General features: G+C 33.3%; 3 protein-coding genes across 4 annotated transcripts; 1 reads left to right on the forward strand and 2 right to left on the reverse strand.

The window, feature by feature from the left end:
* The first annotated feature begins 1,999 nt into the window (after positions 1-1,999).
* On the forward strand, positions 2,000-11,950 carry LOC117783546 (PTB domain-containing adapter protein ced-6). Of its 2 annotated transcripts, none has more exons than XM_034620992.1 (7): positions 2,000-2,170; positions 7,371-7,741; positions 8,450-8,883; positions 9,581-9,810; positions 10,518-10,937; positions 11,557-11,684; positions 11,828-11,950. In XM_034620992.1, exons 2-7 carry the CDS (start codon positions 7,445-7,447, stop codon positions 11,882-11,884), a joined length of 1,566 nt encoding a protein of 521 aa, XP_034476883.1. In that variant the 5' UTR covers positions 2,000-2,170; positions 7,371-7,444; the 3' UTR covers positions 11,885-11,950. The 2 variants fall into 2 exon arrangements, with proteins under 2 accessions (XP_034476883.1, XP_034476881.1); XM_034620990.1 differs by lacking the exon at positions 2,000-2,170 and adding an exon at positions 2,940-3,193.
* Positions 11,951-13,229: 1,279 nt separating this feature from the next.
* On the reverse strand, positions 13,230-14,168 carry LOC117784244 (serine protease 1-like). The gene is made up of 2 exons (XM_034621933.1): positions 13,910-14,168; positions 13,230-13,841 (listed from the first exon to the last, which is right to left on the reverse strand). Exons 1-2 carry the CDS (start codon positions 14,089-14,091, stop codon positions 13,277-13,279), a joined length of 747 nt encoding a protein of 248 aa, XP_034477824.1. The 5' UTR covers positions 14,092-14,168; the 3' UTR covers positions 13,230-13,276.
* Positions 14,169-17,453: 3,285 nt separating this feature from the next.
* On the reverse strand, positions 17,454-18,395 carry LOC117784111 (serine protease 3-like). The gene is made up of 2 exons (XM_034621760.1): positions 18,122-18,395; positions 17,454-18,062 (listed from the first exon to the last, which is right to left on the reverse strand). Exons 1-2 carry the CDS (start codon positions 18,388-18,390, stop codon positions 17,507-17,509), a joined length of 825 nt encoding a protein of 274 aa, XP_034477651.1. The 5' UTR covers positions 18,391-18,395; the 3' UTR covers positions 17,454-17,506.
* Between the last annotated feature and the right edge of the window lie 704 nt (positions 18,396-19,099).

Genomic DNA, 19,099 nt, shown 5'->3' on the forward strand with positions numbered 1-19,099 from the left:
ACATATACATATATACATACGTACATGTGTCTCTTGTGTGTAATAATATTTGTTTGTACATTGTACATTATACGCCTGACTTAGGAAACCAGTTTCATTGCAATTCAACCAACAAAACAAAAACCAAAAAAAACCAACACACAAAACCCCAAGAAATTACGTATCACAAATGTACATACAGTGTGTCAAGTAAATCTTTTGAAAGCTTTTATAATTTAAAGACAACAAAATAGACAAATAAATAAATAAATACCGTACCATACGCAACGTAGCTGACACGATTTGATCGAGAAGTTAGGCGGCGTTATAAAAAATTCGACCGGCAAGTCAATCAGATTTGAGGTCAAAGTTCACATAAAAACAAAATTGTTAAAAGCGCACAAACTTTACACCTTGATTTTTTTGCTTATAATGAATATTTATTTAAAATCTGACGAACTCATCTAACGAATTAAGAATGTTCAATAAATTAATAATTCAAATGCTGGAGTAATAAATAAAATCTAAATGCACATTTGCTTAATAATTTTCAAACTTGAACAAAATATTTTCTATTTTTTTTTTTAATGCATATAATACATATTTTATTTGAATTAAGCAATATAAAGAAGACATAGTTACAAATGTTGTGGGTCAAACAAGCTGTGAGTCACTGTTTATGTTGCATGTACATATTTTTCGCCGCTATTGCGTTGCTCTTCTGTCCTCTCACAGTCCCCTCTCAGCTCTTGAGCCCTCTCGTTCAGCAGCAGCGAAACAACAACAACATTGTCTTTGAGGCTGGTCTTTGTTTTTACACAAGCAATACACACACACACATATAGAAAGATCTATGTATGTATGGAAATGTTACGGCCACCTGTAAATATAATTGTTTATGAACATACTTTTCACGTATCTTGGGATTTTAACTGATTCTGTATTTTGCATTGGCAAACAAGCGATCGTTGCTCAAACAAATTGTGTACAAGAAAAAAACAAAAACAAAAACAATTGAAAAGCAACAGGTAAAACTTTTTAATACAAATGCGCTTGCTCATTTGTATATGTGTGTGTGTGTATGTACGATTGTGTGTGTATGCTGAAACCACAAAAGAGAAAACTACGCTTAATCACCTACAGTGAGTTGTGTCGGGCATTTGAGTTATCATATTTGACATGTTGCAATTAATTTCAAAGAAATGCTAGTCGGAATTTTTAAATATCCTTAATCCATTACAGATCAGTAAGTCAAGTTTTTGATAGCATATGTATATATATTTTTGATAATCAAAAAAGCAGGGATCACAAAAAATAATAATATTTATAGCTTATATTTTTAATTTTTTATATTTTGTTTAACATTGAGATACAAACTTAAATGTAATAAAATTTTAAATTATTTTTTATATAAAATAAATAAAAATAATTTGTATATCTTAATTTTTTTAAAGACAGTTGTAGGGTATATCGTGTGCTCATGAAGCCCTATGAGTCATTCGTAAGCGAGCAATAACTAGTTTTACGTTTGTACAAGACAAACCAGGGCTATCGCAAAACATTGTACGCTCTCCGCTCGGCGTGCAATGGAGTTGCTCACTGAAAATCCAATGCTCCGTTTGGCAGATGTCAAAAACTGCATATGTGGGAGCGTGAGTGTGCAGCCCTGGCAGGTGCAAAACATGAAACGCGGCCTCATAACTTTTTGGTCAATCGGCAACGGCAACTGAAACGTCAACCGTCAGTCGTCAGTCTCTCTCCTGCTCTTGCGCGTGATCGGTATAAACAAATCGGCGGACCGTGAAGGTGCTGAGGATAATTCCATCGTCCATTCGTCGAGTCGGTGTGGTTGTTGTTATTGTTATTGTTGTTGTTGCTGCTGCGCCTGCTCTTATCTTGTTTGTTGTAAATTTACGCAGTATCGAAGAAGAAGGCGAAAAGGAGAAGACAAAGAGAGCGCGCGAAAAAAAGTAAAACGGCTGTTTGTTGTTGCTCTTTTTGTTGTATTTCGTATTTGTACCAGCCGCAGCATCCCGCCATTGTTGCCTTTGCTGTTTTATTGTTGTTATCGCGTGTATTGGAAAACTGTGCCGTCGTTTCCAGTCGTCTCTATCCTCTCTCTCTCTCTCTGTCTCTCTCACGCGCGCCCGCATCGCATCAATTGCACTAATTTCTTCAATCAGCGCACAAGGCAAGATTTAAATTTTCAACGAGTAAAAACTAGCGAAAATTGTTTGACAAGTGAAAATTATGCACATATTATACATACATATATGCATTTAAATTTGGCTCATTTTGTACAAATTCAGATGCTAAAACTGGAATTGTCTGGAAATAGTACAAAAATTCCGCTCTCTTTACTCCTTGCTAAGCACTTTTTCGCACTGTCATTTGGCAAGCGCGCAGATCGTGAGAGAGTGAAAACTATTGAAAGAGCGGGAGGGAGAGAGAGCGCGCGCACACGTGTAATTAATATTGAGCCAGTTTATCTGATATAGTGGCCAGCTTAATTGAGCCACTTCACTTTTTTCTTATATATATTAATAAATAATAATAAATAAAATAAAATATATGTATATATTTTGCAGAAGTTTAAACATTAATTGAAATATATGCGTTTTAGTTTAAATTGTCTCTTTTTGTAATGTAATTGTTGTGGTTAAAATGAGCCGAGAGTCACTGTATCAATTAATTAATTATTAATTTATATTTTACGTCAACAAAAATAAAAATGATTAAAAATTTTAAAATATCTAAAAAATTTAAATTTAAATATATATTTATAAATATACAATTTAATTACAAGAAAAAAAACTAAGCTCAGTGCGCTTGCACTTGTTGCTCTCTCTTTGCAGTGCGCTAATCTCAATTTATCTCATTATGAAGAGAGAGCGGCTATCTTGACAATTGTTTAGTACCGTCTCTCCCCCTCTTGCATGTGTACTTGCATGTGTGTGTGTGTGTGTGTGTGTGAGTGAGCAGCTGAACTGCAATTGAATTAAACGAAACGAAACGAGACGACTTGAAAAAGTTGAAGCTTTGGTTTTTTGTTATTTAGTACGCAGCTGTCTCCCGACGTGTACGTTACGTAGCAGCGTCGTGCCGCTGTCAAAAAAAAATAAAAAGAGCGGTGAAAATCTGTAACTCGAATTCGAATTCAACACTTGAGGATTTTTTAAAACTTTGTCGGATTTAACGCCTTACTAATCAAACGGTATGCGTGTTTTGCAAAAAGAAAAGAAAAGCAAAAGTGCCAATGTAAAATTACATTAGTGTGTCAGTGTGTTTGTTTAAATTTAAATTCAAATTGTGGGTTGTGTGTGGGTTTTGTTTTCTTCTTCGTTTGCTTTGTTTTCTTCGGTTTTTGCTTAGCACGCACACACGCAAGCGCAGTACGCAGCTCGCGCTAATTATGAAAGCGGTTTTTTTTTTTATTGTTTTCGGGTTTTTTGTGCGTTTATTTGTTCATTTTCTTGTGCAATATTTAAGCCTTAAATAACGCAGAATTTGTTTGTTTTTACTTTGTCTCAAACTAATTGGATTGTTGAGTGGTGTGTACACACTGCTTGCCAGTGTAACCATCAGAAGATCTAAAAGAAAGTAGTGTTGTTGTTGTCAGGCTAGATAAGAGCTCATTGGGGGTAGTCCTGAAATAGATAAAGATTCGATTTAGATTTTGGCATTAAAAATAGGCTGAAGCATTAAAAATAAATATTTATAATTATAAATAAAGAATAAATAATAACACAGCATAGTAGAATTATGCTGCAAGGCAAACATTATTAAATATTATTATTATTATTGGAAAAATAGTTGACACAATTTCTATTTGTGTTTATTTTTCTTCTCAGCCTTTTTTTTTTTTGCTTTTTGCACAAAATCAAAATCTTATCAGTGTTTTATAAGGGTGACTCACATTAGTTTAAATATAATAAAATATCTCATCGAAAATACCCCTGTTAATCTCTATAATGCTGCTGCATAAATTATACTCCTCGCATGTTTTGCATAGAGTGCGGGAGGATGATAGATAAAGAGGAGAGAGAGAGTGGGTAGGCAAAACAAAATGGTTCACTAAAAATTTCACAGTCAGTACACACAGCAATTGTGAATATCAGTAGTAAAGAGATAAGTACCGCAAGCAGAGACGTTCCTGCCTGTCTCTCTCTGCCTCACATGCCCACGCATCTCCACAGTGCTGCCAGAATTTTGACAGTTGAGTTAGAAAGCAAAAGCAATGATAAAACGAATTTGTATGCCTTAAAATAAATAGAAATATGATACAAAAATATTCTAAAATTAAATGAACACTTAAAAAAAACTGAAAATATTGTGCATTAATTGTTATTTTTTAATTTACAAAACATGAACGTTTTGAAATACAGTTAATCAAGAAATCATTTTCACAAAATGAAAGTATATGTATATGTGAATCAATATTGATTTTAAAACCGATTTTTTACACCACTAGAAAGCTTACACATCGTTTCTTGCAAAAATAATTAATTCAAATTTTTGGATATTTATTTTCATTCACTTGCAATAAATATTTATACATACATACATATATTTTTTATGTCTAATTATTTTAATTCTTATTTTATTATTCTTAACTATTTTTTTTTAAAACAAGTTAAAGTAAAGAAAAATAATTTGCATTTAGTTAATTATAAAAATTAAAAACGAATGTAAGTTTATTTTGATATTTTGTTTAAAAACTTTGTGCTGGCACTAGCATTAAATAAGCTAAAGTGGCAACACTGTGCTGTTTCTTCCCCCGTCGCCGCAGCTGCGCACATTCGTGCATATTCTCGAATTTATAATTTTTACAAGACTACCTCTAATCTGTGGACATAAAATGCTCACGCATTATGCATGCTAAAGAGATCGCTGCTTAACGGCAGTTGTGGAGAGTGGATGGGTGGGCAGGGGAGTGGAGAGTGGATGGGTTGGCAGGGGAGTGGAGAGTGGATGGGTGGGCAGGGGAGTGGAGAGTGGTTGGCTGGGGGGTGGGGAGTGGGTGGTTGGGTGTGCTGGAGGCCAGTGTTGGTAAATAGCTTCCGTGTCGTCGTCTCGTCGTCATTGCGGTTTTAGTTGACGGTTGACTTTGGCTTGTCGACATTATCTTTTGATTCGTCGCAGTTGCTGTCTCTGCCTCCGACGCGTCGCTGCCTCTGCCCGCTGTCGGCTGAGCGCATGTTTAAAGTTTTGTTATTTGATTGCGCAGCGTTGTCGGCGCCATAATTGCGCAGAATTGCCAAATACAGGGTGTTTCACATTTCATTTTATTGAGCTTAAGCTAGTAAGGGTATGCCTGAAACAGATTCAGATTACATTTTAATTATTATTTTTTTTTATTTGTTATTTATTAATTACTGTGCTTTCTTAATTATTGTGCTTTCCTTATTTTTATTTCCCAATGTAATTTTTTTTCTTCCTTATCTTGGTTTCCTTATTTTTTTTATTCTTAGTTTTATTTTAAGGTAAACACTTAAATATTATTTAAATGTAATCATAATCTGTTTCAGGAATACCCCTAAGTTGTGCTATTTTCATTTTTTTTTTACTGTCTTCGTTGTTGTTGGCGTCATCGCACGCCACTTTTGGATAATTTGGCTTTCGCTTTTGTGCCATTATTGTCCGTTGTTGTTGTTATTGTTATTGCCTAATGCCTCAACGTCAACCCAAAATCAACTCGAAAATGAATCAAACTTATGTGCATACAGTGAACACACGCTATAGTGAAGCAAGCCAATAAAAACAAGTTCGGCATGTCTATAAATAAAATGAAATAAAAAAAATGTATAAATTTAATTACAAATAAAAAAATAAATAATTATAATTAATTGATTCATGACAACGTATAGTCACTGTATGTGAGTGTGTGTGAGTGTTTAAATGTATTTTGCACAACGTTTCATTAAAGATTTTGCAAGATTTTTTGTTAATTATCAAAGACACGAAATGTGAGAACCGTAGGAGAATTTCACAAAAGATTCCCAGCTTCAAGGTGTGATACTTAATAAAATTGACATAACTACATTATTTATTATACATATATATATTCATATGTACATACATTTGTACGAATGTTTGTTCAACTTTATTTTGTTACTCACTGTTTGTGAGTCTTTCTGAGAAACTCTGGCTTATTGTCTTTGCAATGACGTCCAGCTGACATGTACAGTATGTCTACTAACTGTGTGTACAAGGCAAAAAAAATTCACACATGTTTTTTTTTTTTTTTACAAATAATAATGTATTTCTTTGATTTTTTTTGTTTTTAATTTGTGTATGGTTCTTGAAGCAGGTTTAAAAAAACTCAATTTATTTACTTAACGTTAGCCAATGACAAAAAAAAAAAATTTAATTAGAAAAATTTATTCTAGGTCTTATCGTTTGGCCTGTGCTATGATCAGTAAGCGTGTGAGTGAGTCAGGACAAGGAATTTTATATAAATAGATTGTACATATGTAATTTTTTATTCATATTTTTAAAATTACTTTTTATTAAATGAAGTATTTGTAGTATTGATTGAATGGTTTAAGTCGAAAAATTTAGTCAAAATAATTACTTGACATACTGTATGCATGTATGATGAATTCAGTTAGTGCTTGGTGGCAACTGGTTTAGCTGTTAGTTGTTAGTTGTTAGCTGGGATGCAGATGCACTTGACTTGGCTCTAGGGATTGGCTTACCAACTGAAAAGAATGCATTCATTTCAGATTCACAGCAGCGTTGTATAACGATCCGTTGTTGTTAATTAGCAAATGCTAAAGCTATACCTATAACTATATAATTATATATATATATCTACAAAAGTATATATATGCATGTCGGGGGACAGCTGGAATTTTTGCAAATTAAGTTTCAGCTGACGTGAGGAAAAACCCCGTCATCATCATGATCATCATCATCACATAATCCCGTCACATAATAATAAAATTACAAACCGTGATTGCAAATTGAAATTATTTGTTTAAGAAATAACAAGTCTGAAATTAAACATCGGCATGATGTGTAGATAAGGCATAAATATTGCTTTATTTAAATGTAAATAAAACAAAACAAAAAAAAAAAAAACATTTTACTTATCTATTCGAGTGTAGTTATGTTTTGTTATTTTATTTTCATTTTAATATTGATTGTTTTATGATTTTTTTTATTATATCTTTTATAAATTTAAAATATGATTTCTAGGGAAATGTTATAACTTAATATAATTTTATTTTGTTCAATGAAAAACAATATAGAACAATATTTTATAATTTTGTTAAGAAATCAATCAGAAATAGTTTATTTTTTTTTTTATTACATTTCAAATAAAAAACTGAAACTTTAAGCAAGCCGAGTTTAATAACTAATTGTCTATCTTATTTTTATTTTTACAGAGCCTTAAATCGAGAGGGAGATTGTAAAGAAGATCAAGAATTAAATATTAAAGATTGAATATTAAGGATTAACGATGCCTTACCAGCCAGCAGGCAATAGCAGCGGAACTGGCAGCAAAACGGCCAAAATGTCGCAGTTGAAGTTCTGGAACAAACAGAACAACAACAAGCAACAGGAGAAGCAACTGCAACTGCAACAAAATGATGGCGACAATCTCGATGGCACTGGCAACAGCAATGGCAACAATAACGGCAACAGCAGCAACACCAACAACAGCAACAACTCCAAAAATGATTCAAAGAATGGCAAAAGAAATTGGTTGCACACTCCAGAGCAATTAATCAACGGACACGCGGTCTATCTAGTCAAGGTACGAATACCACAAACAATACTAACAACTCACAAATTTGGTAACTAAAAATGCCAAAATAATATTAAAAATATGGTAAAAATAAAATAAAAAACAATTGGAAATCAAAATGTGAAGGCAAAACTAGGGAAAGAAAATATTTATTTATTTATTTACAAGGAATAAAAATACTATACTATACAAATTTTCTTAATATTCATGAAATTGGAAATCAAAATATGAAGGCAAAACTAGGGAAAGAAAATATTTATTTATTTACTTGTTCACAAGGAATAAAAATACTATACTATACTATTCGAAAGAAAATGTTATGAAAGACAGACAAATCAAAGCAACTTTTCTTAATATTCATGAAAAAGAATTTTTCAAATTTTTGTAATTAAAATGTTTTTTCATACTTGAATTTGTAATTTTTATTCAGAGTAATAAGAAATATTTGATTTTGACTTTTCCAAAATTTTGCCTGCCTTATTTAGTTTTTGTTTTTAATTCTCTTTTCCAAACTTAGTAATTTTGGTTTCTTAGTTTATATATCCTGGTTGAATTTTAAAATTAATGCTTTCTATTTGTTTATCTTTATTTTTATATTTTTTTTTTTGTTTTTTTTATGTAACTTAAAAATGATCATATTTTCGCATTCTTAAAGTGTAACTTGTCAATTAGCATATGTGTATACATGTATATATATCTGGATTCTTTTGCTTGCAGTTCTTTGGTAACCTGAGCGTGGATCAACCCAAGGGCATTGAGGTGGTCAAGGATGCAATTCGCAAGCTGCAGTTTGCCCAGCAGATGAAGAAGGCGGAGACGGGCACACAGGAGAAGTTCAAGAAATTGGAGATCACAATTAGCATTAAAGGTGTTGCAATTCAAGAGCCACGCACCCATAAAATACTGCATCAGTTTCCACTGTACAACATCTCGTATTGTGCGGACGAGAAGGGTGTGAAAAAGTTCTTTAGTTTCATTGCCAAAACGGTCAAGACGACCAACAACACAATGGATACAAATGGCTATAATAATGGCAGCAGCAGCAGCTCATCCAAGCCAGAGGAGACTCATGAGTGTTTTGTATTCATATCAAATAAACTGGCCTCGGACATTACGTTGACCATTGGCCAGGCTTTTGATTTGGCCTACAGGTGAGCTTAAAAAATATTTAACTATTTGATTGAGCAAATCTCAGATATTTTCGTATAATATTTTGTTATCTATTTGATAACTTAATCAGTGTTTTATCTATCGTCACTAAATAGTTGTGATGATTTTCAAATAAAAATTTGTATAACAAAAATTATTATGAATTTTGTTTAATAAGGCTATAAAATAATACTCCTTGGTATTTATTATTAAAACATTAATACAAATAAGCTTTCTTCCAAAAAATCCTTTGGTATTATCAAAAAAATGTCGAAACAAGAATTAATTCTTATTCATTATCAAAAAATAATTTATTTTTAAGCCCGTTGCTTAAAAAATAAGTAAAAGGGTATATTGTGTTCGTTGGAATGTATGTAACTGGAAGAAGGAGACATCTCCTATTCTATAAAGTATATATATTCATGATCAGCATCAACATGTCCGTTTTTATGGTTATTTACGTTATCTATTAATGTTATCGTATATCTCACTAAATCGCAGCAATATTGGACAAGTAGAACGGCAGTAATAGCTAACCAAAGTCATTAAAAATTTAGGCAATACAAGCACCCAAAAGTATGCAATTGATTTTTTTAGACAGTAATTCTAAAAATTATTTTAATACATGTCGAAATAAGTAACGAGCATTCTATGGTCGGGATCTTGATGAATTACAATTTATTTTTTAAATTTCCACAGAAAATTCATGGACAGCAATGAGAAGACGAATCTGAGCAAAGCGCAGCAGCAGATTGAGCATCTGCAGCAGACGATTTCCATCTACAAGGAGCGACTGCTCGAGTTGTCCACCAAATTGCCAAAGGCCGAGCTGGAAGCCATGTTGTACAAACTGGGCATTAAGGATATTGCCGAGGCGCCTTTAAATGAACTAAATGGCAACGAAACAACGCTAAGCAATGGCAAACTGGGTAAGCACAGATAGAGAGAGAGAGAGGAAAGGAAAATATAAAAATCTAAGAGCAAAATTCAAAGTAACCAAAATAAATATAAAACCAGGGCATAAAAAAGGAAAAAAATTTAAAAATACAAATAATAAAAACGATTTATTCATTTCAGTTGAATTTATGTGAGAAAAAGATTCCTTCTTGAAGTAAAATTTGTAAATTATATTATTTAGGACCAAAGTCTAGAATTTATTTAAATACAGGAATTCTGAAACTTACTCAAATTAAATTTTCGCTATTTTTATTAAAAAATTAATGATTTTAATCCTTTAAATTTTTTCCCTTAATAATTTAATAACCCAGTCACTTTATTGCTAATATTGGTTTCGTATTGTTTTTTTTCAATTACATGATTTCTAGTTTTGGTTTTAAATTTTCTTAATTCCTATCCGTTTTTAGAAATCGATCAATTTTAAATGAAATATTTTGTATTTCGTCTATTTATTATGATTCGTAACTTTGTTATTCAATTTTAATATTCTAATATTAAAATTTTTTACATTAAAAGATTCCAAATTTTATTAAATTCAAATTACATGTCTGTTATTTTTGTTTTCCAAATTTGTTGTCCTTAATTTTAGTATTTTGTTTATTAATTACCGATTTCTATGTAGGTAGTCAGTTATATTATTTTATATGCTCGACTAATTTGGTTTTTGTGCAATTTATAGATGACGACAAGTTGCTGATTGACACGAATTCGACGACAGCCTCGACGCATTCGGCGTCTCCCAACTCCTTCTTGCCAATTGTGCCGCCAAGGAGCAACTTGTCCAGCCAGATGAGCAGCGGCAGCGGCGGCAAAAGTAATAGCCAGAAAATGGATGAGTTGCTGTTGAATTCGGATTCGGATAGTGATTTTGATCCGAGGGCTGATGAGATACAGGATAATCTTAGCAATGGTCGCAATGCCATTAGCAATGATCTGTTTGGCTTTGAGCCATCAAAGAGTTTTGGCCAACAGTTGTTCTTCAACAACAATGATCACAAGCTGCACAACAACAACAACAACAGTAGCCTGAGCAACAACAACAACATGAGCAACAACAGCAGCGGATTCTCCAGCGAGCTGAACATAACGCCCCCATTATGTAGGTCCATTTTAAAGGCTTTGATAATGATTATCTACATTTATACACTCACTGAGAGTTTTATCACTACGTCAGCGGATTGTATTTCTATTTCATATAGCTGTTATAGAAACAAACAGTTTAAAAATAACGTTTAATATTGAAAAAAAATTTTTTCTTGACAAAGCTCAAAAAACATCGATTGTGTGCTTATTAATATTTTTTAGAATGTTGACTAAAAATTTTTAAAATTAAAATTTTAGCCTGCTAGGTCTCATGGTTTGGGCTGTGCAATGATCAGTGAGTCAGTCAGTTAGTCAGTGAGTGAGTTAGGAGAAAGAGTTTCATATATATGTATAGATAACTAAATTTAGAGGAAATCTAAATCTAAATTAAAATATTTGCTGTTTCTTCAGATATTTCCATGAAATTTACAACTAATGTGGTCAATAATTTTCTATTAATGCTTATCAATTATTGTTTAAATCGGTCTACTAAATCACATATTATCAATAGGTGGACAATTTTATTTTCTAATGATTGTATTTTTTATTTGCAATATCAGGAACTTGCTTTTTTTAATGAATAATCTTAAGTTTTCTAGTTAATTAATGTAATTTATTTACTTATTGTTTTGCAGTGGCACCGCCGCCCAAGATTGCGGCACCAAGACGCACCACACCGTTGGCCAACAATGGGTTAAATGGCAACACGGATCCATTTGGCTCCGATCCGTTTGAAATGAATAATGGGCCAAGCGTGTTTAAAGTAAGCAAAATTTATTCAAAGCGTAGACAAATCAATTTAAGAACTTTAATTTTATTATTTTTGATCAATTTTGAGTACATTTTGAATGCGGATTGTTAATTTGATCAATATTGTAATCGTTGAATATTTGCTTTTGATTGCAGAGTCAACTGAACATCGATGACTTTTCGTTGGAGAGTTTGGATCCGTTGCGCAAGTGAGCTGAGAATTCAGCGGTGCTAATTACGCCATTGCAACACACATAAATTAATATTACTAACTAAAAACAAGAAGCAAAGAGAAGAGAAGAGAAGAGTAAACAAATTGTAATTTAGCTTATTTTGTGTGAGGTTTATTTCCCACTCGCTCTGTCTGTTGTGTAGAACTCATTATTGATGCTTTTCCGTTTCCGATATTTGCCAGATAAATTCCTTGAGCTTGATTTATAAATATTGTATGTGTATGTGTATTATTGTTTATATAATTTTATATTGCATATGTATGTATGATTATTATTATTATTATTATGATTATTATTACTATATTATATTATATTATTATTGCGATTCGAGATCGTGTTCCACAATGCACTTTGTTTAAACGAATCAATTGTTGCTGTAGTTAAATAGTTTAAATGAATGTCAAATGTCGAGCAAGAGTAAAGAATATGTATACAAGAGAAATACAAAATTAAATTGATATATGGAAAATGAAATGAAAACGTCAGAAACGTCGTGATAATGTGCAAACGCTAAAAACCTAAATGTGAGAATTTTTGTATAAAATAATTATAAATCTAATCGAATCTTATATATATATACATATATATCTAAACACGCACACGTAATCAATTATTGTATAGCTCAGCAAAATGAACAATATTTATTATTATGTAAAAATAAAATACAGAACCTAAAATAAATTTCTATATTAATCTTTTTAATCTTAAAGCAAAGTCGATTTAGCCCTGTCCCTGTCCGAAACTCTAAGAGCTAGAGACTTTAAACTTGTTATATCCTGAGCCCATTAAAAATGGCCAAAAAAGGTATAATGTGTATATATATTCTTGATCAGGATCAACAGCCAAGTCGATTGAGCTATGTCCTTCTGTCTGTCTGTCCGTCCGTCTATTTGGACGCGTCGATCTCAGAGACCATAAGAGCTAGAGCTATGTAGGTTCCTGGATACCATTGACAGATCAAGTTTGTTTTTATTTTTGGATCGGACTACTATATCACATAGCTGCCATAGGAACGATTCGTCGACAAAGAAGTTTTATTATAAAAAAATTTGTTGTTTTTTGAGATATCTTAACCAAACTATTAGAATATTTCTTTAAGTTGGTTTTGTACATTCTACTCAAATTTGGCTTAAATCGGTTCCTTTTATCATAGAGCTGCCATAGGAACTGTTGGCTAGTGTAATTAAGGATTAATTTAAAAATTGTTGTTGCAGATTATGATTTTTATTTTGTCGAATACTTGCCGACAGAATTTGGTTCCAATCGGTTTACTTTGTTTTTTTTTTTTTTTTTGAAAAGAAGCAGTTAAAGAGACAACAAAGAGATTTTGTTAGATGTTTTATTGCTTATGTGCAAGTTAAAGTTCTCAGTATTAGTATGAGATGCCGGTATTTGTTTTAACCCAATCTAAGTAGCTGGTAATACGAACAAAGCCAGCTGGAGCACCCGACTGGCAACCGGCAGAGGAAACAAAGGAGGACACACCAATCAAAAGTTGTTCGTTCGTCTCAACCAATGGGCCACCGGAGTCACCCCCACAGGTGGACGTACCTGCGGAGGTATCAACGCACACGATGTTGCCGGTGACAAACGCGGAACCAAATGTCGCGCTGCATGATTGGTTGTCGATCACCTGGAGTCTGCCATACTGTAGAGTTCCGGAAATGGCGGTGGATGAATCGCTGGTGAGGCCCCAACCTGAGGCGATTGCAATATCACCGGCATAGCTGGGATAGGTGGTGGATATAGCGGGCAATTTGACAGGTGAAATCCAGTAGGAGAAGATAACGCGAGGTATTTCGATAAGGGCAATGTCGTTGTTCAGGTTCTGGCTGTTATATGCGAAGTGTGTGGTGAATTTGGACTTGGGGACTATGTAGGTAACCTTAGCTAAGTTACGGAAGAATGCACCCAGATAGACGGTCGCAAAGTTAATGCTATAAGCAATTGTTAAAATCGGATTCAAGTGGGATTCTTGGTTAGTTCTTAATTATTTCTTGCTTACTCTTCCAGACAGTGAGCCGCGGTCAAGACCCACCGATCGCCAATCAAAGAGCCACCGCACCAGAAATAGACCAGAGCATTTTTAGTCAGTGATAGACCCACCTGGTAGGGGAATTGTCCTGGTCTAGCTGTCTCTCCATTGGTAATGCGACCTTCAATATCGGAGCGGGCCAGTACAGGCATCACACGATTCCGAGGCACCAGCTCTCTCTCGGAAAAAGCCGAAACCGAAGCGACCACGGCCAAAGTAAAAATTATTAGCAAATTCATGTTGATTAGTTGAAAGTAAACTGTGTATTTAACCAACGAGCTGTCAGCCTTATATAGCGCCACAGCCTATCAAAAGATTAACCAAAATCAGGCTGCATTTCACCTGCAAAACTCTTCTGATAAGATGGCCCTACACTGATAAAAAAAATTTTTTTTAAATCAATATTTTGGTCGAAGAACTAAGAATTCGGGTCTAAAAAAGCAACGAGAACATAAAATTCATAAAATTAGAAAACACATATCCGTTTTAAAAACATTTCAGAGAAAATAAAGTTTTTATAATTAAGATCAACAATTCTTATTTTTACAAGACCACTAATATAAGTAAATATAATCAAGACAACAGAAAAAAGAGAAGATTTTTAATTTACAATATTGTTATTGTTGTTTTTATTTTGATAGATGTAGAGTTGTTTTTTTTGCTTGGTTACTGTTGTTTTTATTTTGATAGATATAGAGTTTTTTTTTTTTGTTTTTTATCTTTAAAAACATTCCATTTAAACAAGTTTGGCAAGAGTGGGACTCGAACCCCCGCTTTTTGGCAAACTGAAGGGACGACTTTTATAAGAGCGCGCCTCAGGACCATTCTTGTTTTCGCATGAAAATATAACATTTTAATTTTTTCGTAACAATTCAATATTGTTATTCCTATATTTACAACTATTAAGATTAATATTCATAATATTAGTAAAATGGTGTTATTTAATGTACAAAATATGTTCTTCATTTTGCAAGTTGCTCTTTTTTTTCAGTGTAGTCTGATCACGATAACCCAGTCAATATCGGGCCACCGCCATACTCTTATCTCGAAGCAGGCACAACAATTTCGAGCATTTATGGAGATCGCCGATTTGTTTCCTTTGATATCAATCAAGATTGGTATCTCTATCTCTTATCTCTCGGTTATCTGGTTGTTCTTCGGCTATTGAATAAAAATAGACCACTGTTTCTAGATCAATGTTCTCCAAAGTGGGCTATAAAACACCTTTACCTATTCATTCTTTATAGCGTACATTATTAGTTCAGCTTTTATTGATTGCAGAAAAAACACGCTTAAAAAATATGCATGTTAAGTATTTTAACAATATTTCAACTTCTTTACTTTCTTCTGAACCTAAAAAAAGACAGTCTGTTCAATTATTTAACAAAAAAAACTATTTTGAAGATTCTTATTTTATTTTTTTTTTTTCGGCAAATTATTAATTAAACAAATTCAGTGTAATAGCATGATTCTTAACAGGAAGGAAATATAATAAGTTTTTAACACGGCAGTGTAAAAATCGAACCCAGGTCGATAAAATATCAAATTTTCTAGATGATAAAAATTTGAATGCAGAATCATTTTAGAGGCCAAATCATGGTCAAAATGACATTCCGCTTGAAAATCGGTTAATTTTTAATGAAGTTATGAAAGATGAAAGATTTGGAAAAAATGTGAAGGGGTAGGTATGGAAAATTGGATGATAGATGGCTTCGGATCGAAAAAATATCAAATTTTCTAGATGATAAAAATTTGAATGCAGAATCATTTTAGAGGCCAAATCATGATAAAAATGACATTCCGCTTGAAAATCGGTTAATTTTTAATGAAGTTATGAAAGATGAAAGATTTGGAAAAAATGTCAAGGGGTAGGTATGGAAAATTGGATGATAGATGGCTTCGGATCGAAAAAATATCAAATTTTCTAGATGATAAAAATTTAAATGCAGAATCATTTTAGAGGCCAAATCATGATAAAAATGACATTCCGCTTCAAAATCGGATTATTTTTGATGAAGTTATGATACATCAAAGTTTTTGAAAAAATGTCAAGGGGTATGTATAGAAAATTGGATGATTTATGGCATAGGGTCGAAAAAATATCAAATTTTCTAGATGATACAAATTTTAATGCAGAATCATTTTAGAGGCCAAATCATGATCAAAATGTCATTCCGCTTGAAAATCGGTTAATTTTTAATGAAGTTATGAAAGATGAAAGATTTGGAAAAAATGTCAAGGGGTAGGTATGGAAAATTGGATGATAGATGGCTTCGGATCGAAAAAATATCAAATTTTCTAGATGATAAAAATTTGAATGCAGAATCATTTTAGAGGCCAAATCATGATGAAAATGACATTCCGCTTCAAAATCGGATTATTTTGATGAAGTTATGATACATCAAAGTTTTTGAAAAAATGTCAAGGGGTATGTATAGAAAATTGGATGATTTATGGCATAGGGTCGAAAAAATATCAAATTTTCTAGATGATACAAATTTTAATGCAGAATCATTTTAGAGGCCAAATCATGATCAAAATGTCATTCCGCGTGAAAATCGGTTAATTTTAATGAAGTTATGAAAGATGAAAGATTTGGAAAAAATGTCAAGGGGTAGGTATGGAAAATTGGATGATAGATGGCTTCGGATCGAAAAAATATCAAATTTTCTAGATGATAAAAATTTGAATGCAGAATCATTTTAGAGGCCAAATCATGATGAAAATGACATTCCGCTTCAAAATCGGATTATTTTTGATGAAGTTATGATACATCAAAGTTTTTGAAAAAATGTCAAGGGGTATGTATAGAAAATTGGACGATTCATGGCATAGGGTCGAAAAAATATCAAATTTTCTAGATGATACAAATTTAAATGCAGAACCAATTTAGAGGCTAAATTATGATCAAAATGACATTCCGCTTGAAAATCGGTTTAGTTTTGACGAAGTTATGAGAGATGAAAGTTTTTGAAAATATGTCATGGGGTATGTATGGAAAATTGGATTATAAATGGCTTAGGATCGAAAAAATATCAGATTTTCTATGTGATAGTCGCCGAATCATGATCAAAATTCCGTATGAAAATCGGTTCAGTTTTGACAAAGTTATGACAGTTTAAATTTTGTCATACTTCGGATCTAGCAACTTTACAAGTCAACATTTATATCCAATTTCACATGATTTTTAACAAGAAAATTTCTAACTTTTCCAAAAAAAAAACTTCCTTTCGAGGTAATAGTGTTTGGCATTTGGCACAGTGCGCAAAAAGATTCCGATTTGCGCCGAATGCCCAACAAATTTTTTTCAAATTCATGTAAATACGAAATTTAATATCGTTCGTCAAAAAATTGGATATCAGAAATTTTGGAACATGCAAAGGGTTTTCGTCACAAGACTTTTACCTCGCCATGCGTTATGTTTTTTTGTTTTATAATTTTTGAAATATTTCATATAATTAAATTTATTAATTACATTTCAAGCAATTTTGAATTTATTTTTACATATTTCACAAATACATTTCATTCTTTATGCTTTTTTTGTGCATAGTCAAGTTAAAGTTAAAATTATAGGCCAGTTTTATCCTTGATCCATCCACGGTATTTGGTAACACGAGTGAAGCCAGCTGGTAAACCCTGCTCGCAACCGACAGCCGCACCGAATGATACCAAACCAATCAGGGTCTTGTCCGAGTTTAGAGTCAATGGACCACCGGAGTCACCGCTACAGGTGGACTTGCCGTCGATGGTGTCAACGCAAAGAATTCCGTTGGTTATAATGCTACCGTAGACAGCTGCACAATCAGCGTTCTCGATTACCTTGAGCAGGACATACTGCAGAGTGTCGGAAACGGTGGTGGATGTATCGCTGGTGAGGCCCCAACCTGAGGCGACTGCAATATCACCGGCATAGGTGGGATAGGTGGTGGATATGGCGGGCAATTTGACAGGTGAAATCTTGTCGCAGTAGGGAGTGTAGGGGATTTTAATCAGGCCAATGTCGCCGGCTAGGGTCTGTCTGTTCCAATCGGGGTGAATGATGAACTTGGACTTGGCGACGCTGTGGACAACCTTAGCCATGAGACGATAGTGTGCACCCAGATAGACGGTCGCAGATTTAACGCTGTCAAAGTAAGTGTTAAAGTCGCATTCATTTGAGACTCAGAGTTGCTGCTTGCTTACCCATCCAGACAGTGAGCAGCGGTCGCTACCCAATTGTGGTCAATCAATACGCCACCGCACCAGCCATAGGAAAAAGCATTAATCTGCAGGTATAGACCGACCTGGTAGGGGAACTGACCTTCGCTAGCGGTCTCTCCATTCGTGATGCGACCCTCAATACCAGTGCGAGCCAGGACGGGCATCACACGATTCCGCGGCACCAGCTCTCTATCGGTAAAAGCCGAAGCCGTAGCGACCACGGCCAAAGTAAAAATTATTAGCAAATTCATGTTGATTAGTTGAAAGTAAACTGTTGGTTTAAACAACCAACTGACGGCCTTATATAGCGTCAAGGCCTAAACAAAATCAGACTGCATTTCACCCGCAAGACTCTTCCGATAAGATAGCCCCTAGTCTGGTCATCATATCCCAGTCGCAGTCAATATCGGTCAGTCGTCGAACTCTTATCTCGGGAGCAGGCACAACAAATGTGAGCACTTGTGGAGAATGCTTTGTTTCAAAAAGATTCATCAACTTTGAATTTGATTTACCTACATGTAAGTGTATATATTTTTTATAATTTTCCATATTCAACAAATTATATGACTTTGTTGTGCACCAAATTCAATAGACACTTCAGGCTAACAAAGCTTTTGCTCATTAATGCGATTAACTGAATATGTTTGTAATACCTTACTAAGAAAATCGACTTAGTATATAGAGAAAAAGCAAAGTCAAGCTCAACTCAATGTAGCATCTTTAGTTAATATCTTATTTAAGCGTACCGAGCATGCAACTGTCGAGTGCGCTTGAATTGAAAAATTGAAATTGAATTGAAAAAGTATAAGTATGTAAATAAAATTATGTATGTTGACCAAAAAAAACAATGTGACGCTGTTATGTTTTTTGATTGTTTTTTAATTAGATAAACTTTGAAAACATTGGAAATTTGAAGAAAATATATGGGATTTAAAAGCCCTATCTCGCAGTTTTAGTAGT

Source organism: Drosophila innubila, assembly GCF_004354385.1.
Source record: "Drosophila innubila isolate TH190305 chromosome 2R unlocalized genomic scaffold, UK_Dinn_1.0 1_C_2R, whole genome shotgun sequence".
In the NCBI taxonomy this organism is placed as follows: domain Eukaryota; kingdom Metazoa; phylum Arthropoda; class Insecta; order Diptera; family Drosophilidae; genus Drosophila; species Drosophila innubila.

Coding starts and splice junctions, on each gene's coding strand:
- LOC117783546 (XM_034620992.1), top strand. CDS start 7,445: ATGCCTTACCAGCCAGCAGGCAATAGCAGCGGAACTGGCAGCAAAACG. Junction 8,884..9,580: donor GCTTTTGATTTGGCCTACAG/GTGAGCTTAAAA, acceptor AAATTTCCACAG/AAAATTCATGGACAGCAATG. Junction 9,811..10,517: donor GCTAAGCAATGGCAAACTGG/GTAAGCACAGAT, acceptor TGCAATTTATAG/ATGACGACAAGTTGCTGATT.
- LOC117784244 (XM_034621933.1), bottom strand. CDS start 14,091: ATGCCTGTACTGGCCCGCTCCGATATTGAAGGTCGCATTACCAATGGA. Junction 13,842..13,909: donor GCGGCTCACTGTCTGGAAGA/GTAAGCAAGAAA, acceptor AATTGCTTATAG/CATTAACTTTGCGACCGTCT.
- LOC117784111 (XM_034621760.1), bottom strand. CDS start 18,390: ATGAATTTGCTAATAATTTTTACTTTGGCCGTGGTCGCTACGGCTTCG. Junction 18,063..18,121: donor GCTGCTCACTGTCTGGATGG/GTAAGCAAGCAG, acceptor TTACTTTGACAG/CGTTAAATCTGCGACCGTCT.